Here is a 24,243-nt window from a genome sequence, read left to right on the forward strand (position 1 = left end):
ACTAAGGCAGCAGGCGAGACTTACACCCAGCTGTTGTGACAGACACAATCTGGAACAATGGGTCGGAACTTTTGTGATCTTGAGATCTCACGATGACTTTACGCAAACACCATATTTTGTTTGGGGCGACAGCATAGAAACGGTTTTCCAGTGCCTGAGTTCTGAGATTTCACCTTCCCATCCCATTGTCACTCTGGACTGAAATCAGAATCCAAGATGGGGCAGGACCTGAATGACAAAAGCTCTTGGATCTGCTGCTAATGTCAAAATCCCTCTGGATTAAAACTGCTGAGATCAAGAGGAGTTACGGGAATTATTTTGTTGACCTCAACTGGTGCAGATTTAAACTGTGGTGCCCAAACCCCCAGGGCTGATGCAATCTGCTAAAATAAGATATCTCATCCAACCTTCAGATTTCTGGATACAGGAATATATTGAAGGGTTCCTTGAATTAACTGTAGAACCAATGGACACATTTTCACTGGGATTTCCAGGTTACTTGAAGACATAAGAAGTTTGGGACTTCTTACGATGTAGTTTTCTTGCAAGTTAATCTCTTCCTGGTGCAATATTTTATTTATTGTTGTGAATTAAAAATGGTGGTCTCTGCAGCTTTTGTGGGCACAGTGCAATTATTGCCTAGATAACTCAATTGGAGATCCTGTGTTTACCTGGATTGGAGTGGATTTGGGGTAGGTGATGGCTGGGGAATTCTGGGAGCTGAAGTCCATTGCTCTAAAGTTTACCAATTATTATAAGTGTTTTGGAACCTTTACCCAATTAAGTTACATTCAGAGTTACTTAAAAGGGGCTTAGTTTTAATGCAAACCAAAGAGTCAATGCCAGAAACAGAATCAATAAGGATATTTGCTTGTTGACCATAATAAATTTTGGTCAACATTTGGTCAACATTATATAAAATGTTGGTCAATCAACGAGAATTGGATAAAATTTTACAGAGGCCAGAGAGAAAAATGATTGCCAAAATGTACAAGTATTTGTTCAGATATAAATTGGAAGAAGAAATTGTGAAGGAAACAATGATAACCTGGGCCAAAAATTTTGGATATAGTATTAATTTGGAAGATTGGGAAAAATCTATGGAAAATAAATTATAAATTAACTCTGTCAGCAACTTATATAAAACATTTTATTGCTGGCAGTTACCACCAGCGAGACTTGCAAAAATGTTTCCCAATAATTCGGCAAGCTGTTAGAAATGTGGCTATGAGCAGGGAACCAACTGTCGTATGTGGTGGACCTGCCCCAAAGCAAAAAAATATTGGTGGAAAATTAGAAATTGGCTAGAAGAAATTCCAAATGTTAAAATTGAATTGAAACCAGAGATATATGTTTATTAGGAATTTTAAAGCAAAAAATTAGTAAAAAAATATTATATATTATACTCCATATATTAACAGCAGCAATGCTTACCTTTGCACAAAATGGGAAATGCGAAAATACTGCCCCCGACTTTATGATTATAAAGGAAAATTTGGAATGCGCAGAAATGGATAGGTTGTCAATGGAACTTAAAAACAAAGAGGAGTTAGAGTACTATGAGGTTTGGAATTTATGGTACAGTTGGTTGGAAGGTAGACATGAAATGAACAAAAGAAAGTCAAATAAGAAGTTATGATGGAAATTAGTAATATCACATGCAATCAGATATACATTTGTAATATATAACTAGATGAAACTTTGTGTTATATATTAATGTAATAAGTGTGAATGGTTATTTTACAATAATTTGAGAGATATCAGATTGAGCGAACACTGCCTTGCTCACATTGTGATAAGCAGAAGGTTTGGTTTTATTGTATTTATATAAAGTTGCTTAATAAAGTATTTTTCTCATTAAAAGTAAAATAAAATGTCGGTCAACTTGGTCAGATGCTTAATCTGAGGTTTAGGTTCACCTATCCCAGTAGGATCAGTTGATTTATCACCCACAGTCATTTATAAATCCCAGTTATTATGGCAGGTAGAACGGAGATTTTTGAATAACAGAGTAACAGAGTTGGAAGGGATCCTGGAGGTCTTCTAGTCTAGTGAATCTAGTCCAACTTCTGGTGGCAAGACATCCCACTGATTAATTGTTCTCCATGTCAGGAAATTCCTCCTTAGTTCTAGGTTGCTTCTCTCCTTGATTAGTTTCCGTCCATTGCTTCTTGTCCTGCCCTCAGGGGCTTTGGAGAATAGCTTGACTCCCCTCTTCTCTGTGGCAGCCCCTCAAATAATCTTTTATTTCAAAATAAAATTTCCTGAGGAAAGATACTAGATCCCCCCCCCCCACCAAAAAAATATCAGACTTTGAATAAGACTAGCTGTCAAGTCATAAAAAATTTCAGTGCCCATTTTATGGTTGCCAACAAAAAGAAAGAACAGTGCAACCGTTAGGAAACAAAAGTGCATTCCATTCATATCTTGCAGAGATTGTAACTAGGCGACTGAAGTTTCTGCTGCAGCAAATCTCTAATTGGAGAACATGATTGATGACTCTTGGCTATGGACGTGTTTCATTGGAGAATATGAATTATGATACACCCAGAGGGGTGGGGGTGGGGAAACCAGGGTCAAGGATGACAGTGAATTACGTGTCTCAGAATCGGGAGGTCATACAGGTCATGTTATCGCACAGGTCATACAGGTCATGTTAGCTCCTAATAAATCCTCTGGAGTTTTTGAAGCTTGGCTCCAAGCTCATGATTTACAGTAATTAGGGCCACTGCTGGAATCCTGACACTAGCTAGTGGGGAAAAAAATGTTTCCAGATTCCTGATTTTTTTTTTTTTTAAATCATGGTAGGTACACTAACACGGATCTCCTCCGACAATGACTCGATACCAAACTAACCCAACATTTAAGAAACAAGGTTCTAAGTGTACAAAGGTAAGATAATAAGCTTATGACTAACTCCAAAGACAATGCTAGTTAAGAACAACAAAGGACATAATAAAATGAGCTCTTTGTTTGGCAAGATCTGGAGATTGGCACAATCAGGACTCTGGGACCGTAGATGCCATCATTCGAGGCAGTTCAAAGGTTCCATGATTTCAGCCAGATTAATCACTCATCAAGAGACCATAGGTGTATCTGCATTCTTCGGAAAGGACTTTGGAAGAGGAACAAGAGATAAGAAAGGCAGGAAACAAAAGTCAATTTTTTCAAAGTACAGGCTGAACGGGAGTGTCCTCTTCCTCTTTTCTTTTTTTCAGCCTTCCTTTTATGAAGGAGCAGACCGCCACAGAAGACAAATTTAAAAAATCAGAAAGTATTACACAAAATAACCCATGCTGTCAGGATTCCAGCAATCGCCCTAATTGAATAATGATTCTCGAGCCAAAGTTCAAAAAACTTCAAAGGATTTACTAGATACAACAGTGGTGGGACTCACCTCCGGGGGGAGGGATGAGTCTGCCTAGCGAGATGAGGTGGACCGGTTGCTTTCGTGGTGTGGAGACCATAACTTGGTCCTCAACACCAATAAGACCAAGGAGCTGATAGTGGACTATAGAAGGAGCAGATCAGGCCTCCAGCCCTGGCTTCTCAATGGAGACTGAGTGGAGCAAGTGGCCAATTTTAAGTTTCTGGGTGTTATCCTAAAAGAGGACCTGACCTGGGGGTGCCCACATTGCAGCCCTGGTCAAAAGGGCCCAGCAGAGATTAGACTACCTGAGGTTTCTCAGAAAACGACAACTGGATGAAAAACTGCTGGTGACCTTCTACCGCTGCACCATAGAGAATATTTTAACTTACTACACATCTGTGTAGGGTTTGCCACTTGCACAGGGGCAGATAGGACAGCACTCCAGAGGGTGAAGGTCATTGCCCAGAGGATCCTGGGTTGCCCTCTCCCCTCTTTGGAAGAGCTTTATAGCTCCCGCTGCCTTAAGAAAGTTCAAAACATCCTCAAAGATCCATCTCATCCTGGGAACCCTTTTTTTTTTTTGAACTATTACCATCTGGCAGACGGTACAGGACAATAATAAAAACAAGGACAAATAGTCTGAAAAACAGCTTCTATCCCAGGGCAGTAACTCTATTGAATTCTACTATATAGTGTAATATTAATGCAATATCAGGGGTTTTCAATTCAATGTACAGAATGCGAGGCAGGTATGTTTGTGTTTTATTTTTATAGTTACAATGTGCGCTGAAATGACATTTAATTTCGTTGTACAATGTGCAATGACAATAAAGTTAACTAACAACTAGAGGTGACATCCTGGCCCTGCCCTGTATGGAGCCAACTCTGGCATATGTAATTTGTAGTCCCCTGTGACCCTGTTTCCCCCCCCCCCAGGTATGTCATAAATCAGATTCTCCAACTGGAGCACCTTCACGGTCTGGGTGTCCTCATTCATGTTCTCCCATTAAATATATTGGTGGGCAAAAACTCTGGTATTTCAGTTATAATCTTTTAAAGATAAGAGTTGGAATGTACTTCCACTTTCAACTGCTCTTCCACATTTCCTCCCCCCCCACACACCCTTTTTTATGGCAACTACTAAAACAGGCACAGGAATGTTTGATGAGCTGAGATCATCTGCTTCTGGAGGGATAGTCAAGATAAGCGACCGAAACTAAAATATCGATCGAGTGGCGTTTTCTCTCTCCAGATTCCTCGCTGTGCCTGATGGATTGTGCGTTGTCATGCAGTAATGATTGATTAGTAGTCCTCGACATACGATCATAATTGAGGCCAAAGCTTCCGTTTGTTACTGTGATGACCCAGAGTGTAACACAAACGTAACAAACTCCAAAATGTAAATAAATGTCCTTTAGTGCCTCCAACTTGGCCCCACTGTTCAATAATTCTCAGTTGGAGATAAAATGTATTCAAAAACAGTCTTCAAAAGAAAGCAATACAGTCCAAACTTAATGATCAGATAAAGGTGAAATAAAAAACCCAAAACAATCTACAACAAAGGAAATTCCACAACTGGACCTGGATAAGTAATTACCAACTTCAAGGCACAGTCTGTTGGAAGGACGCCAACCAAGATAACTTCAGCCCAAAATAACACATGCCCGTCTCTCTTATATACTATTCTCCCCAACCGCAACCAATGAGGGGGATCATGGCCGCTTCTTCTCTCGTAAGCCAAGTTGTTTCCTTCTCCGTTCCTCCCTGCATGTCCTAGGATGGAGAAGGGATGGGTCTGAGTCCTCCTCTGCCTACTGCCCAGCTGGCCTGTGCCCTTCTCCAGCCTCCTCCTTACCTTCTTTTTTTCTCTCTATTTATTTATTCCGATAAATGAGAATGTTTGTTCTGATATTAGTTTAGTTTAGTTTATTGCACCTCATACAACGAAGTCAAACACCTTCTTCATGACCATGAAAATAAACACCAATACACATCCTTCACACTCCACACATTAAACCGAAAACCCCCAACACCGCACCAACACTGCACTATACATCAGAATTCAAAAGAGTTACTGCCCTGGGATATAAGCTGTTTTTCAGCCTGTTTATCCTTGTTTTTATTATTATTTTGTACTGTCTGCCAGAGAGTAATAGTTCAAAAAAGAAAGAAAAAGGGTGTGCCCAGGATAAGCTGGATCTTTGAGGATGTTTTGAACTTTCTTAAGGCAGCGGGATCTATAAAGCTCTTCCAAAGAGGGGAGAGGGCAACCCATGATCTTCTGGGCAATGACGTTCACCCTCTGGAGTGCCGTCCTATCTGCCCCTGTGCAATTGGGAAACCATACAGAGGTGCAGTAAGTTAAGATACTCTCTCTGGTGCAGTGGTAGAATAATATCATTGATTCTGATGGGTGAGAATATTATTTATTCTATTCTTATACAAGGGTTACAAACTGTTCATGCGAAATCCTAAGGCAGCTTTCACCTGTAGCTGCACGATGCACTACAGCTAGTCCTCGACTTACAACAAGTTCATATAAGCGACCGTGCAAAGTTACAACAGCACTGAAAAACTTGAGTTATGACCATTTTTCACACTTATGACTGTTGGAAGAATTATCCTTCTGGGTTCAGTTCCAAATGGGGAAGAAAGACACTGGAAACATGGAGGCTGTTTGGAAAGATGGTTTAATGGTGGACAGGACCACCTGGCTTGGCACTCCAAAGGAAAAAGGACAATCCCATGCTTCAAGACGTTGGGTGAAGGAAAAGAAGGAGAGGCAAGAGGTTGAGAGACCCTTAATTTTATACTCTCTCTTGGGCCCAGTCTTAGTGTTTCCTGTTCCTCTGTAAGAAATGTATTGGCTGTCATTGGCTGTCAGACTCCTGAGGCCAGGGGATCTTAGCTGGACCACATGGCTTCACCTGAGTGATGATGGCTGATGCAACCTTCCCAGGCCAGGTGGTGAGATGGGTAAAGGCCTTTTCTTATGTAGAGTAGTCTGGCCCAGGCCTTAATGGCCTGCCCATTAACAAGGGTGGGGGGTGAGTTTCTGCCTCTCTGAGTTTCTACTTCCCTTTTTAGGGGAGATATTCTGCCTTTTTAAAAATATTTCCTAGGATATTTCATTTTCCTAGGAGAGGGGGTGGGTGCCAACTTCCTACATGACCGTTGCAGCATCTCCCTGGTCCTGTGATTTACATTCGGGTGCTGACTCATATTTACGACGGCTTGCGACTTTCTGACGAGCCAAGTCAACAGGGAAGCCAGATTTCACTTAACGGCCCGTGGTTTTACCGCTTTAACAACGGTGGCAAGGAAGGTTGTCAAACGGAGCAAAATTCACTTAGCGAATGTCTCGCTTAGCAACAACCACAAATTTGGGGCTCAGTTGTGGTTTGGAAGTCCAGGACTATCTGTACATGCTCAGAGGCACCGAATTTTTGAGCCTAAGCAATGCAACTCCCCCCCCCCCCAAAAAAGAAGAATCATGCATGATTGCAAAACTCCAGAAAAAAAAAAGGAAGGGGGGTCTCTATTCTTTTATTATAATCCTCTTCCCCCCCTCAAAAAAAAGCTTTCCTGCCCTTCCCATCCTCACAGCTGCACCAGAGGCTGCCAATGCAGCTCCAAGAACTCTAACTCCCAGAGGCCTTCGCGACTCGGAATCCCGAGCGGGAGGGGGAGGACGGGCAGCCCATTGGTCGGCTTAAGTCCGAAAGTGGGCGGTTCGAGGACGGGCGCCTGCGCAGAGGGGGAACCAGGAAATGCCGAGGAGTCCACTGCTTTGCAAAGGGAGAGAGAGAGAGAGAGGAGAGTGGAGGTGGCAGGCGGGCGGGCGGTCCCGCTGCGTGGAAGGTAAGAGGCGCCGGGGTGCAAGTGCATCGGAGGCTGGAGGGGGGGTGGGGGAGAGGGCTCGGAAGCCCAGCATAGAAGAGGCGGGAGGGGCTGGAGGAGACAGGAGGAATATTGATGGAGGTTGCCAACTGATCTGCCCCAGCGTTGCTCCTCTGCTCTCCGCAGCAGCCCCAGGACCTGACAGCCGCGGATTAAAAGTAAAGGGCAGAGGCTCCATTTCACCAGGCCAGGTTGCTGCTGCTGCTGCTGCTGCTGCTGGGAGAGGCAGAGGAGCAGCCCGAGAGAAAAGCAGGTGGCAACCTTCCCTGAGACAGGGATCCCCCCCTTCCCTTCTCCTGCCTCTCCCCCAGAAGCACAATCAGATCCCCTGGGTGCAATGGAAAAGCGTCTTTGGAAAGTTTCTCCCTGGATGGGCTGAGTTTGGCAGCTCGGGGTGGGTGGGGGCTGGTCTAGAAGACCTCAAGGGTCCCTTCCAGCTCTTCTCTGATTCTGAGCTCTTGGCAATTCCAAAGGGCCGAGGGGTTGGGGGGGGGAGGGAAGGGTACAAAAGTTCTGGAGAGGGGCCTCTGATTTTGCACAGAATCCCCCAGCAAGAGACTTTGCAGCTTTCAGGCTGGGTTTGCCGTAACTCGAGGACTGTTAACGCGCCGCCGTCATTGAAGAGCAGCATCGTTGGTTTATGAGCCGGCTTTCCATCTGGATCTTGGCACGGCTGCCGTATCTGGGGAGAAAGGAGTGCAGCTTATCCCTGAAGCCCCAAGTTTAGGAGCTCTGCTTTTGGGGGTTGGTGCCAGCTCTGTAGTGGGAGCCCCACGGACATTGGTGGCTCTCAGTTTCACGTCCCCCTGTTAAGTGGAGGTATAATCCACTTGATTTCAAGACCTTGAAGTATATTGTCTGCCCCATATGCTTGTTCCTGATCCAAACTTGGCAGAGGGTTAATAAAAAGAGGAGTCTTCCAGTTTGGGGGCAGCGGTGCTCTGGATTGGACTGTACCGCTTCCTTCTTCCAAGGGTTTTGGATAGAAGGGAGGGAGGGAAATTATTGTCTATCTCATCTGTTCTTCTATCTCTGTCTCTATCATCTGTCTGTATTGTCTATCTATCTATCTTCTACCTACATCCATTTCTATCTGTCTATCATCTGTCTACCAGTTTATCTATCTATCTATCTATCTATCTATCTATCTATCTATCTATCTATCTATCTATCTATCTATCTATCTATCTATCATCTACAGCCATCCATTTCTATCTATCACACACTCTTTCTCTCTCATCTATATGTCTGTCTGCCTCTACCTACCTACCTATCTATCTATCTACATCCATCCATGCATTTCTATCTATCATCCATCCATTTATCATCTATCTGCCTCTTTCTTTCTGCCTCTGTCTGTCTGTCTGTCTGTCTATCTATCTATCTATCTATCTATCTATCTATCTATCTATCTATCTATCTATCTATCTATCGCCATCCATTTCTTTCTATCTCCCTATCACACACACTTTCTCATCTATATCTGTCTGTGTCTGTCTATCTCTATCTTCCCTTGATTAAGGACAGGTCTCCATCTCTGTCCCCGGGTACTAACACCATCCAGGGCGCCCAAGTGGCGTCCTCCCCTCCCTGCCTTAAGAAGACCCCTCTCCCAGACCCCCTTGCAAAAGACAAAAGAGGACAGCGGTGTCTCCAAACAAACAAAAGAAAACCATTTAGGTGTGCTTGTGAATGTTGTGCCTGGGAGCGCTCAGTTGCTGCCCGTGTCACTTTCACCTGCCTTGTGCAAATCCGCCCTGATTTTACAGCCTTTCGGTGCGCTCTTATCTCTCCCGATGTTCTGCGTAACACAGGCTTAATTATACGCTGGTGGATGTTAAGTTAATCATAAACATTGCGCTTGGCGTGAAGCCAGCCGACACGGCGGAGAAGGGCTTGCCTTTTTTCAGTGGAGAAGGAAAAGCACGGTTTCGTTGTTACCCTGGGGAGGTTTTCGCGAAGAGACTGTGGCCAACCATTTGTCTGAAACAGTGCGGGCTTTCCTGCCTGAGGAGGGGGGGGTTGGACTAGAAGACCTTTTAAGGCCCCTTCCAACCCCGTTATTCTGTTTTTAATACAGATAACCCTCGACTTAACAACAGTTCCTTTAGTGACCGAAGTTACAACGGCGCTGGAAAAAAAAAACTGACTTAGGACCATTTTACACGCTTAATGACCAAAATTCAAAAGGCTTGGCGATGGGCTCATACTTACGACCGTTGCTGTGTCCCCAAGGTCATGCAATCCCCTTTTGCGACCTTCTGACAAGCAAATAGGGAAGCCCGATTCACTTAACGGCCGTTTTTACTAACTTAAGTGCAGCCAGAAAAACGGTAAGATGGGACAACATTCACTTCACAAAGGTCTCGCTTAGCTATAGAAATTTAGGGTTCAATTCTCGTAATTCAAGGGCTACCTAAAGTTTTGGGACTGCTGGTCCTTTCCTCAGTCTTACAGGCCAGTGAGTGGAGTTTCTGTTCTTAATTGTCTATAGAATAGAATAGAATTCTTTATTATTGGCCAAGTGCGATTGGACACACAAGGAATTTGTCCTTGGTGCAGAACCTCTCGGTGTACATAATGAAAAAATAAAATACATTCGTCAAGAATCATAGGATGCAATACTTAGTGATGGTCATAGGTCACTAATAAGCAATTGAATCATACTAGGGAACAAACAAAACAATATAAATGGTAAAGATACAAACAACACGGTTATAGTCATAAGTGGGAAGAGATAGGTACTAGGAAGGATGAGAAGAGTAATAGAATTCTTTATTGGCCAAATGTGATTGGACAGACAAGGAATTTGTCTTGGTGCAAATGCTCTCAGAGTACATAAAAGAAAAGAGACATTCGTCAAGAGTCGAGAATCATCAGGTACAACACTTAGTGATAGTCATCGGGTACAATAAGCAATCCAATCATACTTGGAAACAGTCCATATAAATCGTAAGGATACAAGCGACAAAGTTGCAGTCATACAGTCACAAGTGGGAGGGGGTGGGTGATAAGGAGGGATGAGAAGATTAATAGGAATAGCAATCAGACTTTGTAAATAGTTGGACAGTGTGGAGGGAGTTATTTGTTTAGCAGAGTGATGGCGTTCAGAGAAAAAAAAACTCTCCTCGTGTCTAGTTGTTCTGATGTGCAGGGCTCTATAGCGTCGTTTTGAGGGTAGGAGTTGAAACAATTTATGTCCAAGTTGTGAGGGGTCTGTAGATATTTTCACAGCCCCCCTTTTTGACTCATGCAGTGTTATACAGTCCTCGATAGAAGGCGGGTTGGTAGTAATTGTTTTTCCCGCAGTTCTAATTATCCGTTGAAATCTGTGTCCGTCTCGTGGGATTGCAGAGCCAAACCAGACCGTTGTAGAGGTGCAGTGTATTTATGTCCAAGTAGACACCAATGAACCTAGAGGAATTTTTTTTTTCACGGGTCCAAGGTTTGCCTGGAATCTGGACTGAAGATTCCCTGGCAATAACTTCGGTAGAATTACTCAGCATGTCCTCCTTCCTCTTCAATGTGGCCGTTGTATTTATATCGATACTGCACTGATACAGTATTTAAGAGGATGTACACCTGCCTCCTTACCTGGAAGCGGCCGCCTCACGCACATTTACGAAAAGCTGGGACCTGCGAGAATGGCCTGTTAAAAGGGTTTAAAAAGTTCTGTACTTTCGCTGCAGTCCTCTTTGCACCTTAAGTCCCTCATCTGCCTTCAGCGGCAACTACCAATTTTTTTTAAAGGAATATAATGGGGGGGAAAAAGAGAAGCTTTTTTGATCTTTGGAGCTCAGGGAATTAGGAAGAGGCCCAGAAAAAGACTTCATCAAGAAAAGAAGGGAAATTAATCTTAAGTTAGCTATAACAGAAAGTTTGCAAAGAGAGAAAGACCCCTTAAGGCGGCGGCGGGGGGGGGGTATCCTCCAACCTTGGCAACTTTACGACTTGGAGACTTCAACTCCCAGAATTGCTCAGCCAGCATGACTGGGGAATTCTGGGAGTTGAAGTCCACCAGTTGCCAAAGATTGGAGACCCCCCTACCTCAGAGGTTCCCAAACCTGGCAACTTTAAGACTTGTGGACTTCAACACCCAGAATTCCCTAGCCAGCAGAGCTCGATTAACCTCCCTCTTTGGTGCTTTAATTCCTTGCGCCTTGCAGCTTCCGGTTCCCATTTCTTGGATTAAAGGGCTTGGATTAATTTCCCACTATCAGGAAATAAGCCTGCTTCTGATTCAAGATTTGGTCCCTGGGGAGGGCTGCGCCTATCCAAGTTTGGCTGAGCTACAATTCATTGCACCCTGGGACAAAAGGGCCGAAGCATGATTGCATCTTTCTGCCTTGAGAAACCTGCCTGGGTGTGTGTGTGTGTGTGTGTGACTTGAACCTTGAACCCGTTGCAACAAACCCCCCCCCCCAAAGAATTCCCAGCTAGAATAAGGCCAGGCTAAATGATCTCGAAGGATCCTTGCGGCTAGAACTAATGTAGAACTAGGGGAGAATTTCGGGAACGGTTTTTCCTTCAGAAGTTGTGGGTGCTCCATCCCTGGAGGCTTTCAAGAAGAGACCGGACAGCCATTTGTGTCTGGAACCGTACAGGGTCTCCTGCTTGAGCAGAGGGGGTTGGGCTAGATGACCTCCAAGGTCCTCTTCCAACTCTGTTCATTCTGTGATCAGTTTGGAGAGGCTGGGAGATTTAGTCCCCGTCTCGCCCCCCCCCCCGCCCCCAAACTATCAATGCTCTCTGTGATCTAGGAAGGGGAACACAGCCGCTGGTCTGAGAAGAGTCCCTGGCTTCAGCAGGGGTTGAACTAGATGACCTCCAAGGTCCCTTCCAATTCTGCTATTCTGCATTCAGACTGGAGAGGCTGGGAGATCCGGTCCCCATCTTGCCCCTATTCCCCACCCATCCCGAGATTATCAATGTGTCTCTTGTGATCTAGGAACACAGCCGTGGTCTGAAAGTGGTCGAGAGCAGGGACTAGATGACCTCCAAGGTCCCTTCCAAGTCTTGTTATTCTGCATTCCGAATGGGTTACAGTTGCTCCTGTGGCAACACATAGCCGGAAAATAAATTCGATAGTGGGGAGAGCTAAGAATGGTGTTAACAGCTGGGCAAGCGGCCTTTGTTCCTGGTCGAGGGTGGAAATTGCACCCGATCCCTTGGCTGGCTTGTGTTGGCAGGCTGGCAGCGGGGATTTAAAGGGGGGGGGGCAGGAAAAACACCAGGAGGAGGAGGAGAGGCCAGAACTCTGCTGTCATCCATATATGGGCATGCCCCAAACTCGGCTTTCTGATTGGCCGCTCGGCCTCATGCATATGTCTGTCAACAAATGGCTGAACTTGCTGATGGTGTGTGTGTTTGTGTGTGTGTGTGTGTGTGTGTTGGAAGATGGGGGGGTAAGAGTTACAGTCTGGTGCATTTCAAGGCCCCTTATTGAGTGCAAAGTGGGGGGAAATCTGCCTGCCCTGGCCAGTGGAATGGGGCAGCTGGCCCTTTAAGAGATCCAGGTAGCATTGGTGGGGGTGCGGGAGTGGAGGCGGGGGCGACCCATTCTGTCAGCAGGAGGAGGAGGAGGTGCCTCCTCGGTTGGGAACAATATTCCCACTTTCACCCCCACACCCCCACACACGCCCCCATTTTGGACCGTTCCCTCCCTCCTCCCCCCACCTTTTTTTCCTCCCCCCTTCACTCTCCCTGGCATTGCAAAAGGACCTGTGGATTTATTTATTGCTGATGAAGATGATTTAAAGAAAAATAATAGTAATAATATTATTTTGCAGGCTTGCGAGCCAGGATGTAAGGGCCCGCTGAGGCTCCTCCCCTTCCCTTGGCTGTGGGGTACCAGGTAAGAAGCGTGGGGTGGGGGGGCGGGGGGGGGTTGATTGGAAGGAGGGAGAATTTGTTAGCAAAGGAGGGAAGGGATGATGCCATCGCTGGGAGTGGGGGGGATTTCAGCCTTGGGGTGGGGGAGGGAGGAATTGTTGGGATTGTTGTGATTATTGCGATGATACTAGTCGAATTCTTTTCTTTTTTTTTTCCGTGCACGGAAAAGCTTGAGTTGGGGAAGCTGGCTTTGATGCTGGTGGTGATTGCATTTGGGGAGGGGGTCTCAAGGATGCGCTTGCAAGGCTGTGTGTGCGCGTGTGTGTCCATCCAGGACAATTCTTGCACGTTCTTCCCTTGCACACCCATCGAGACCTGTCTCTTTGCACAATCAACAAGTGCACGTGTGACTTTTCTTGGGCGGGGGGGGGGGGCTTCCATCACAATGACAACATAGGCCCAAGGGAGGAGGGGATGGCATTCCAGGATGCCCCTTTCCCTCTGGCCCCCTCTGACCCCCTTCTCCACAGGTTTCCAGGGGGAGATGGGGCCGGTTTTCCAAGCTGTCAACCCCCCTGCCAGAGCGCTGTGCGGTCTTTTGCCAAAGAATCTCCTGGGTTTGAACAGGGTGTAGTGTTTAGCTTAGGAGGGGCTGAGAAAGGGGCATTTTTTTATGGGAAGGGGTAACATGCGCCATGCTGCGCAGCCATCGCTGTAAAATGCTCGGCGCTTTTGGAGCCTGGTGGTTTCCTTGCCGATGTTTTGTGACCCAGCTCGGTAACTTCTATCAGTGCTTGAAGGAAGGGGATTTGCAAAGGAAGAGGAGGAGAACTGTGGAGTCCTTAGATCTTGGTGTTTGCCTTGCAGACGTTTCATAACCTAGCTAGGGAACAACATCAGCGCTACAGCGCTGGTAAGGAAGCATCTGCCAGAAAACCACCAAGCTGAAGAGGGCACTAAGGATGATGGTTCAACCTTGCATGGAATTTGCCAGGTTGTCTGGGGCTCTGTATATCCTCTCCATGGCCTCTTTTCCTTGTTACCGAAAATCTAGATTCTATCATTTGTGTCCCATGTACATCAACTTTGTGAGCTCTCAGGTTTCCTCTTTCCGCTACGTATTCAAGATGGACAGTGATTAATATACTGCATATATACAAAAGGTCTTCCAACTTGGCAAGTTTAAGACTTGTGGACTTCAACTCCCATAATGCCTGAGCTAACATGACTGGAGGAGGAATTCTGGGCGTTGAAGTCCACAAGTCTTAAAGCTGCCAAGTTTGAAGACTCCTGGTATATACATGTATACAAATGTAGGGGTGTATGTGTGTGTATGTGTGTGGGTATAGATAGATTACATATAGATAGATACAGATAGATATATATACATACATATATATACAGTATATACACAGAGAGAAAGATGGTTGTAATGTATGTATATAGAATGTATATATGTGTGTATTGTATGTATAAGGGTAGATATATACTTTCTTCTGAGATTAGGAAACAGAATTTTATTCAGTAAAAAAAAAAAAAATGACAATAAAGGTTATCTGATTTCCTAAAATTCCCCAGCCAGCCTGATTTAAGAAGTGTGGAACTCACCTCCCAGGATTCCCCAGCCAATATGATGGGGAATTCTGGGAATCGGTGTCCACATCTCTTCAAATTGCGAAGGCTGAGAAACTGTCTTCGAACAGCCCTTTAAGGTAGGCCAATATGTTGCCATGGCTACAGAGGTATTTGGTGTGGCAGAGGCCGAGCTGATGCTGACCTCAGATACATGGGACTCAGCATGGCTGGCTCAGGAATTCTGGGAATTGAAGTCCACAGGCCGTAAAGTTGCCCTCTAAACTGACCATGGATAGGTGAGAATCAACATGGCTGGCTCAGGAATTCTGGGAGTTGAAGGCTGTAATGTTGCCTCTAAACTGACCCCAGATAGGTGAGAATCAACATGGCTGGCTCAGGAATTCTGGGAATTGAAGTCCACAGGCCATAAAGTTGCCCTCTAAACTGACCGTGGATAGGTGAGAATCAACATGGCTGGCTCAGGAATTCTGGGAGTTGAAGGCTGTAATGTTGCCTCTAAACTGACCCCAGATAGGTGAGAATCAACATGGCTGGCTCAGGAATTCTGGGAGTTGAAGTCCACAGGCCGTAAGTTGCCCTCTAAACTGACCATGGATAGGTGAGAATCAACATGGCTGGCTCAGGAATTCTGGGAGTTGAAGGCCGTAAAGTTGCCTCTAAACTGACCCCAGATAGGTGAGAATCAATCTGGCTGGCTCAGGAATTCTGGGAGTTGAAGTCTACAGGCCGTAAAGTTGCCCTCTCAACTGACCATGGATAGGTGAGAATCAACATGGCTGGCTCAGGAATTCTGGGAGTTGAAGGCCGTAATGTTGCCTCTAAACTGACCCCAGATAGGTGAGAATCAACATGGCTGGCTCAGGAATTCTGGGAGTTGAAGTCCACAGGCCGTAAATTTGCCATAGTTGCCGACTCCTGGGATCAGCTCTGATGTCCCTCTTGGGCTGGTGGCATCCTGCCAGCCATCTGCCGCAGCAGGGGCCACCCACGTGGTCCTTTGCTTGCCCTTGGCGTCTGCAACTTTGGCATGTCCCCTTTGAAGCCGTAGGAATAAATTATGCAGAGCGCCCCTCCCTGAAACTTCCGAAGCTTGGACAATTTACCGATGGATTATTTCACCAATGTATAGGGCTGCCCATCTACCCAAAGGAAGAAAAGCACTGGGCAATCATTAAAATAAAATTTAAAAACAAAACAAAACCCTGAAACGATTGATGTCCCAATAAAATTGGCATCCCTAAATCAAAGCCCCCGCATTCTTTACGACTGAGAGTCTGGGTGCAAGGCAAGGACAGTGAAAGATACTACTTGTGTGGGATTGGGCAGCTCCAGGCGGTCTCTGGACTCCATTGCCATGTTTTCCTTTTTACTGGCACGATGAGGACTAGCTACAGGTCGCCCATGATTTACAACTGTCCTGTTTAGGGTCCATTCCAAGCCACAACGACCACTGAAAGAAGTGACTTAATGGCTGTTTTTCACACTGATGACCCAGCATCCCAGTGGTCCCAGGATTAAAATTCAGACACTTGGCAACTGGCATGTACTCATGACGGTTGCAATCTCTTGGGGAGGGGAGGGGTGTCAGATAATCCCCCTTTGCGACCTTCTGACAAGCAAAGTCAAAGTTCACTTATCAACCCTGTGACCAACTTAACCAGCTGCAGGGATTCACTCAACAGCTAAGTTGTAAAATGGGGCAAAATTCACTTTTTTTTAGAATACAATACAATAGAGTAGAATAGAAATAGAAGAGGAAGATTAATAATGGAATAGAATAGAATAGAATGGAATGGAATGGAATAGGAATAATGGAATAGAATAGAAATAGAATAAATGGAAGGAATACCATACAATACAATACAATAGAGTAGAACAGAAATAGAAGAGGAAGATTAATAATGGAATAGAATAGAATAGGGTAGAATGGAATGGAAGAGGAAGAGGAATAATGGAATGGAATGGAATGGAATGGAATGGAATGGAATAGAATAGAATAGAATAGAATAGAATAGAATAGAATAGAATAGAATAGAATAGAATAGAATAGAAAAACAATAATAGAATGGAATATAATAGAGTAGAATAAGAATAAAACAAGAATGGAATGGAATAGAATAGAATAGAATAGAATAGAATAGAATAGAATAGAATAGAATAGAATTCTTTTATTGGCCAAGTGTGATTGGACACACAAGGAATTTGTCTTTGGTGCGAATGCTCTCAGTGTACATAAAAGAAAAGATACATTAGTCAAGACTCAAGAATCATCAGATCCATCACTTAGTGATAGTCATAGGGTACAATAAGCAATCAAATCACACTAGGAAACAGTCAATATGAATCGTAAGGATTCAAGTGACAAAGTTACAGTCATACAGTCATAAGTGGGAGGGGGTGGGCGATAAGGAGTGATGAGAAGGTTAACAGTAATAGTAGTGCAGACCTTGAAAATAGTTGGGACAGTGTTGAGGGAGTTTAACACATGTCTCATTAAATGGGCTCAATTGTGGTTGTAAGTCGAGGAATACCTCTATTGATTCCTTCCCCCCCCACCCCATGGAAAATAAATTCTAAGGTAGCAAAGTGTTGCATGCGCACCTGTGTCCTGTGCTTTGTCGACAATCTTAAATCTGCTGCATTTTGCACACCTGATGGATGTCTGTTTTTCCTTCGCTTTCCCGCAGGCTACTCCAGGGCCCTGGGAAGATCCACAGGAGCAGCCAATCATGCACTAGAGGGGAGGACCGTCCTTCCCCCTCCTCTTGGCCATGAGAGCGTGATGGATCACAACACCTTCTCCCACATCCAGCTGTGGTGTCCCCGCCCATTTGGCACCTACTCAGAGAACAAGCCCTGCCGTGGCAACCAGGGGAAGAAAACTTTTGGGGACTTTGCCTGCAAAGCCAAAGAGGAGGAGGGGGACAGTGGCGAGGTCTCCTCGGAGAACACCCCCCCAGCTCCGCCTCCCCCGCCGCCTCCCCTAGCGGCTGCCTCCAATCCCAGCCAGGTGGAGGAGGGCCGAGTCCTCTTGGACACCTGGTATGTGATCAAGCCGGGCAACACCAAGGAGAAGATTGCCTTCTTCGTGGCCCACCAGTGCAGCAGCGGCAACAGGGCCAGCGCCATGAAGGTCAAAGGAAACTGGGGCAGCGATAGCTCCAAGGCGAAGCGCCGGCGGAGGTCGCACGATCCTGCCCGGAGTAAAGCCTGCCCGGTCAAACCCAAGGACGGTGGCAGCAAGGAAGCCGAGGATGTTTGCCTTTGGCCCGAGTCCCACACTGATCCTGCCAGCGGGGATGCCACCGACCTGCTCTCGGTGGCTGAGATGGTGGCCTTGGTGGAGCAGCGGACGGCGCGGGCGGAGCAGAATTGTTCCCGGCCGAGCGCCCCGCCGTCCCCGATGGTTTTTGTGTCTACGGAGCAAGAGGAGAGCGGGGAGAAGAAAGCGCCAACCTCCGGGGGAAGCTCGGACTGCAGCCGCGTGGCTGAGGCCATTGCCCACTTCGAGTCTCGAGAGCGCAGCGTCATGTGTCAGAACGGCCTCCGCCGGGAGTCCGCTGAATGCATGGCCAACTCCCAACACAGCCCCGGCGAAGTCCGCATTGCCTTCCGTATTTCCAGCAGCCGAGATCCCCGTTCGCCCTCGGAGAGCAGCTCCGTCCCCCGGCCCAACTGCATGTTCATGAGCTGCGGAGGGTCGCCCACTGGCACCACAGCCCGGTCGAAAGACAAGATAACCTGTGACCTCTACCAGCTGATCAGTCCCTCTCGGGATACCCTCCCCAACAATGTGGATTTCCTGTTGGCGAGTGCCTCCCCCAAGGGCTCAGAAGGATCCGGCCGCGAGCCCGCCGACACGGAGATGGCCCAGACTGGCTCCGTCAAACTGGACACGATCCCCGAAGACGTCCGGGCCCCCGTGGAAAAGATGGGAGGCTCCCCAACCTCTGCGGCCAGAGACTGCGTGTCCGGTTTCCACGTGGACGTGGTGGTCACGGGGGTGGTGGACCAGTGTGTCTTCTTCGGCAAGGACAGCACCAAGAACATGAAGGAAGAGACGGTGTGCTTGACGGTGGGCTCGCCAAGCCAAGAAGGGTTGTGCGCCTCTTGCGATGACCCTCCACCAGGGCAGCTCTTCTTCCTCCACGCTCAGACGCCGCGACAGGAGGACAGCCGTGACGCGGACAGCGCCTTCCTGGACTCGTCCAGTGAGGGCGGGCTGGAGAGGGCCGATGGCTCCGTCTTGGAGCCTTCCGTCGCTGACACGTCCTTGTGCCGCCTGTATCGCCACGTCTCGCACGACTTCCTGGAGATCCGTTTCAAGATCCAGCGGTTGCTGGAGCCTCGCCAGTACATGCTGCTGCTCCCCGATCACATCATGGTGAAGATCTTCAGCTACCTGCCCACCCAGGCGCTGGCGGCTTTAAAGTGCTCCTGCCACTACTTCAAGTCCATCATCGAGACCTTTGGTGTGCTGGCCACGGACTCCAAGTGGAACCGGGACCCCTTGTACCGCGACGACCCCTGCAAGCAGTGCAAGAGACACTACGAGAAGGGCGACGTCTCCCTCTGCCGCTGGCACCCCAAACCTTACCATCACGACTTGCCTTACGGACGCTCTTACTGGATGTGCTGCCGCCGGACGGACAAAGACACGCCGGGCTGCCGGGTGGGACTGCACGACAACAACTGGGTGCAGCCATGCGATATGTTGAGAGAGAGGGCAGCCCGGAGGGAGGATGGGAGGTGAGGGGCTTCAGGACTGGCGGCGGGGGGGACGAGGGGGCCCTCCTTTTTCTCTCCTGTCTTAATTCTCCATGCGTGTGCGATGGGAGTGCGAGTGCGTTGGACAACAGCTCTGGCCTGCGTGGTGTGTGTGTGTGTGTGTGTATTTTAAAGAATGCCTTGATCCTGTCAGCGTGTGGGGCTCAGATTTGGTCTCTGCTGGTCCCCCTCCTGCTCCAAATGAGCTGTGGAAGGAAATTGAAGAGGAGGGAAAAAGAATTAACACCCATGTATTAAAAATAAAATATATGTATAAAGAGTCCCGAGGCCCCTTTTAAAAAATATATATATATATGTAGGGTTGAGGAAGGGGAAGGGCGTGGATCGGCCAGTCAGTGTAGCTCACCAGATTTGGGGAGACTGCCCCAATAAGCTCCTTTATCCTTTAAAAGAGGGGTGTCCAAGCTTGGAAACTAGAAGACATGTGGACTTCAACTCCCAGAATTCCCCAGCCAGCTGGCTGGGGAATTCTGGGAATTGAAGTCCACAAGTCTTTAAGGTTGCCTAGATTGAAAAAAAAACAAAAACTGGACTCGGTGATCCTTCTGGTCCCTTCCAACTCTTATCATTCATGGCTGGCTGGGGAATTCTGGGAGTTGAAGTCCACGGGTCTTCAAATCGCCAAAGTTGGACAGCGCCGAAGTAAAATCAGAAATGACTTTCCCATCTCCTCTTCCCTCCTCTTGCCCAGAGCACAAGCCCATTAAATGCCATTTTCAGGAAGAACGTCTTTGTTGCCATCGGGGAGTTTGAAAAAAAGAGGGCAAAAATTCCAACTTTGGGATCTGCTTTTTCCCTCGACCGTGAAAATGTCAGCCTTCTTGGGGACTATATATATTATATATATATAATTTCCCCTCTGGGTCAGGAGAGGCCAACCATCTGTCCCCTAATTCCACCCAACCCTTGAACTTATCCTGGCACAACCATCACACAAGATATGATGGTTGAGAATTTGGGGGCTTTTTTATATTCCTGGACTCCTCTCTCCCATCCTATGTGGTGGGTAATAAAGAGACCCCTATCTTGGGGAGGGGGTGGCATCTTCCTTAACCTTCACTCTCTTGGTCGGTTGATCGTCTTCAGTCCTGGGGAGGGGGTTCGCAGGAGTGGGTGGGAACGCTCGCTCTTCTGCTAAGGGTTCCTCCGCTCTCAGCCTTGTAGCCCCCCCTCAAATCAAAGACCCCTTCCGTTCTACAGCAATGCATTGTGGTTCTCATATATATATATATATATATATATATATATATATATATATATATATATATATATATATATATATATATATATATTTGTTTTCTTAAGTTTTGGTACTTACATGTATATTTTCCCACGTCATTGTAGTTGTTCTTTTAAAGTTGTAGCGTTTCAGCAGAATTCATCTGCCATCATCAGGCTTCAATACAGAAGCCTGATGATGGCAGATATTCTGCTCTGCTAAGCACCACTACTATGCGTATACCAACAAGCGAAGGCCATATATATGTATGTATGTATGTATGTATGTATGTATGTATGTATGTATGTATGTATCTTTGGTTATGGGTTTCTCGCGTAGATTGAAGTATCCAGGCAAGCGTTTCAATAAAGTCTCATTCATCATCTTCAGGCTTGTGTCTTCCGCTCTGTGCTTCTCAGAGTAAGCACAGAGAAACACTCTGAGAAGCACAGAGCGGAAGACACAAGCCTGAAGATGATGAATGAGACTTCATCGAAACGTTGCCTAGATCTCAATCTTACGTGAGAAAACCCAATAACCAAAGATCCACATACAAATACCCATGAGAACCTCAGAAAACAAATTTTATATATATATATATTTTCTCCTGGAGGTTTAAAAACTCTTATTTATTCTAGCTAAAATGAAACCCATCAGCGATGTTTCTGCCTTACTTGAATTGTGACCCAATTGGCTTGGGGATGGGAAGACTAGCAAGGAAGGGAGAGGGGAGCGTCTCCCAAACTCAACCACTTCCTCGGAAACTGTACGGGAAAAAAAAAGCGTGCAAAAGAGTCTGTAACAGAGGTCTCTAAACTTGGCGACTTTTAAGACTTGTGGACTTCAACTCCCAGAATTCCCCCTGCCGGCCATGTTGGTGGGGGAATTCTGGGTGTTGAAGTTCCACCTAGACCTTAAAGCTGATTTATATCATCCAGAGGCAGAAGTCTCCAAACTTGGCGACTTTAAGACTTGTGGACTTCAATTCCCAGAATTCTCCAGCCAGCATAACTGGCTGGGGAATTCTGGGAGTTGAAGTCCACAAGTCTTAAAGTGGCCAAGTTTGGGGACCCCTGGTCTAGAACATGGCCAATGTTTTCCCTGGAAAATGCCAATATTGTACTCGGCGGGTGTGAAACCGGTCCTGGTTGGGCAGCTGAATTCATCTGAGCTTGACTAATCAAATCATGGGGTTGTCTTTCTGACCTTGTTAACAATCCTGTAGATCAGAGGTCCCCAAACTTGGCCACTTTCAGACTTGTGGACTTCAACTCCCATTCTCAATTCTGGGAGTTGAAGTCCGCAAGTCTTTAAGTGGCCAAGTTTTAGAGATCTCTGCTGTAGATTCAGGGACCCATAACGTCGTTTGTTTTCCTTCGTTGGCCTCTTGTGTGGAGGTCTTCACAATCTGGTGTAAGCTAGTAGTCGGGGAGGAGACCAAAATGTTTATGGTCTTCCCCTTCCCACCAGTCCTGGGGTCTTCCTTCAGTCATCTCCTTAGGCTTCCTTTTTTTTCAGAAACTCACTGGTATTGTCTTAGCTCCAGATCTAAAGGGGGTTTGGGTGACCATGAGTTCTTCACCATGAGAATGGTGGTTGGGCTGCTTCTTGGTGGCCAAGGGCTACTCCCCTATTTAGTGTTTGTAGACTCTCCAAACTTTTTCCCACTTGCCCATCTTCAAGGAAAGGTCTGAGGACATTGAGAAGGCATCTCTACACCATAGAGGAAGGCATCTGTACACCTGGTTGAGCCCACAGAAACCCTAAGGGCTGGAGTGGAAAGTCAAAAGACCACCTCGGAAGACATGGCACGCTGTCTCCATCCTTAGGCATCTCTACACCATAGGAAGACCTTTTGACCCCCTACTAACCTGGTTGATACTTGGTTGGGAGCCCACAGGAACCCCAAGAGCTATGGGCTAGAGTGGAAAGTCAAAAGGCCACCTTGGAAGACAGCGGCACACCTTCTCCACCCTTAAGGTCCTCACCCAAAGTCCAAGTTGAGTTGGCCTTCATGTCAAGGGCTCTATGATCCCAACTTCTTGAGGTCCCCGCTCCAGCTACCTCTTCCACACTTTTCTATGCCTTGTTCCTCCTAAAATCTTCCTTTAGCTCAGGAATTATTATTTTTTACCCACAGTTTGAATGCTTACCCTTACTAGCGTCCAATTGGACCCACCACTGAGCAGGGCGGAAAGCAGCTTGATATTGAAAGCACTGTGTTTTGGGGGTGAAAAGCATTATGGGAGTGTTTCTCAACCATGGCCATTTTAAGATGGGTGGGCTTCAACTCCTTAGCTGGCTGGGGAATCCTGGGAGTTGAAGTCCACCCATCTTAAAAATTGTCATCATGTTCCATTGGAATATAATTTCCCTGCCTCCTTTCTCTTCTCTTTTGCTTCTCTTTTCTTTTAACCTGGGCACAGATTTGCTTCTGCGCATGCTTTGCTTGTAGGAATAATTGCAAGCCGCATTCCTGACCTGGGATTTCAATCTTCTCATCCCTTCCCTTTCTCCTGCACGCCACCATTCTTCACAACTCCACCTGTCTTCCCTTCCCTGATGATTTTTGTCATTTCTAACTATTTTATCTTCTCTCCAGCTCCCTTCCCTTCCACGACAGGATTCGCGTTGTTGTTTCCCCTTGGATCAGATGTTGATTTGCAGTGATTTGATGCCAACCTGCTGCTTCAGGTGATGCTGGCCGATTGGCACCGCTGAGGGTTGGGCGGTGGGGATGTGCGTCTGTGTGTTCAGAGCAGGACACTTTTTGCTACTTATTCACACTGGTATTTATAAGCTTGTTTGTCTGTATACATGTGTGGCATTTTCAAATGAATGTCAAGTGGAGAAAAAATAAATAAAAACAGGAAAGAAACGAAACAAGCCTCGCTTGCTCGTTGCTGGAAGAATTTGGGAATAACAGTCAGAAGGGACCTTGGAGGTCTTCTAGTACAACCCCCGCAGGAGACCCTACACCCGTGATGGCGAACCTAGGACACGGGTGCCACAGGGGGCACGCAGAGCCATTTGTGCTGGCATGCGAGCTGCAGGCAAACTTACCTCATTGGGCGTACTTCACAGCTGATTTTTTGCTGGTTTGAGGCCTTTTTCGGCCTCCCAAATGGGCTTGAGGAAGGCTTCTGCAGGCTTTGCAGGCCGAAAACTAGGCCCGTTTCGTCACTTCCTGTTTTTCCGAAAATACCAGAAGTGACGAAATGGGGCTAATTTTCGGCCTGCAAAGCCTGCAGAAGCCTTCCTGAAGCCTTTGGGAGGCCGAAAAAGGCCTCAAACTGCCCGAAAATCAGCTGTGAGGTGCAGTGCAGGTAAGGGGGCGGCGGAGGTGGGTGGGTGGGGATTACGCACGCACGCATAGGGAGCATGGGGGGGGCACGCATTGCCTTCTTGGGTGTTGGCACACGAGTGCAAGCGTACAAGCGCACACAACTTTTGGCACAGGAGCCCAAAAAGGTTAGCCACCACTGCCCTATAACATTCCAGACAAGTGACTGTCCAGTCTCAACCTCCAATGATGGAG

General features: G+C 46.7%; 1 protein-coding gene across 5 annotated transcripts; it reads left to right on the top strand.

Annotated features, from left to right (window-relative positions):
• The first annotated feature begins 7,121 nt into the window (after window positions 1–7,121).
• On the top strand, window positions 7,122–23,588 carry FBXO46 (F-box protein 46). Of its 5 annotated transcripts, none has more exons than XM_087971227.1 (3): window positions 7,122–7,231; window positions 13,060–13,124; window positions 17,386–19,594. In XM_087971227.1, the coding sequence occupies exon 3, from the start codon at window positions 17,481–17,483 to the stop codon at window positions 19,449–19,451; it is 1,971 nt and encodes a 656-aa protein (XP_087827353.1). In that variant the 5' UTR covers window positions 7,122–7,231; window positions 13,060–13,124; window positions 17,386–17,480; the 3' UTR covers window positions 19,452–19,594. The 5 variants fall into 5 exon arrangements, with proteins under 5 accessions (XP_087827353.1, XP_087827356.1, XP_087827351.1 ...); XM_087971230.1 differs by lacking the exon at window positions 13,060–13,124 and adding an exon at window positions 23,308–23,588 and having other exon boundaries at window positions 7,141–7,231; window positions 17,386–19,447; XM_087971229.1 differs by lacking the exon at window positions 7,122–7,231 and adding an exon at window positions 12,606–12,627.
• Window positions 23,589–24,243: the final 655 nt, after the last annotated feature.

The sequence above is a fragment of the Notechis scutatus genome, chromosome 8 (assembly GCF_049901735.1).
Source record: "Notechis scutatus isolate UNSWTSFEM ecotype Mainland chromosome 8, rNotScu1.2, whole genome shotgun sequence".
In the NCBI taxonomy this organism is placed as follows: domain Eukaryota; kingdom Metazoa; phylum Chordata; class Lepidosauria; order Squamata; family Elapidae; genus Notechis; species Notechis scutatus.

Coding starts and splice junctions, on each gene's coding strand:
- FBXO46 (XM_087971230.1), top strand. CDS start 7,141: ATGCCGAGGAGTCCACTGCTTTGCAAAGGGAGAGAGAGAGAGAGAGGA. Junction 7,232..17,385: donor GCGGTCCCGCTGCGTGGAAG/GTAAGAGGCGCC, acceptor GCTTTCCCGCAG/GCTACTCCAGGGCCCTGGGA. Junction 19,448..23,307: donor GCCCGGAGGGAGGATGGGAG/GTGAGGGGCTTC, acceptor TCTTCTCTCCAG/CTCCCTTCCCTTCCACGACA.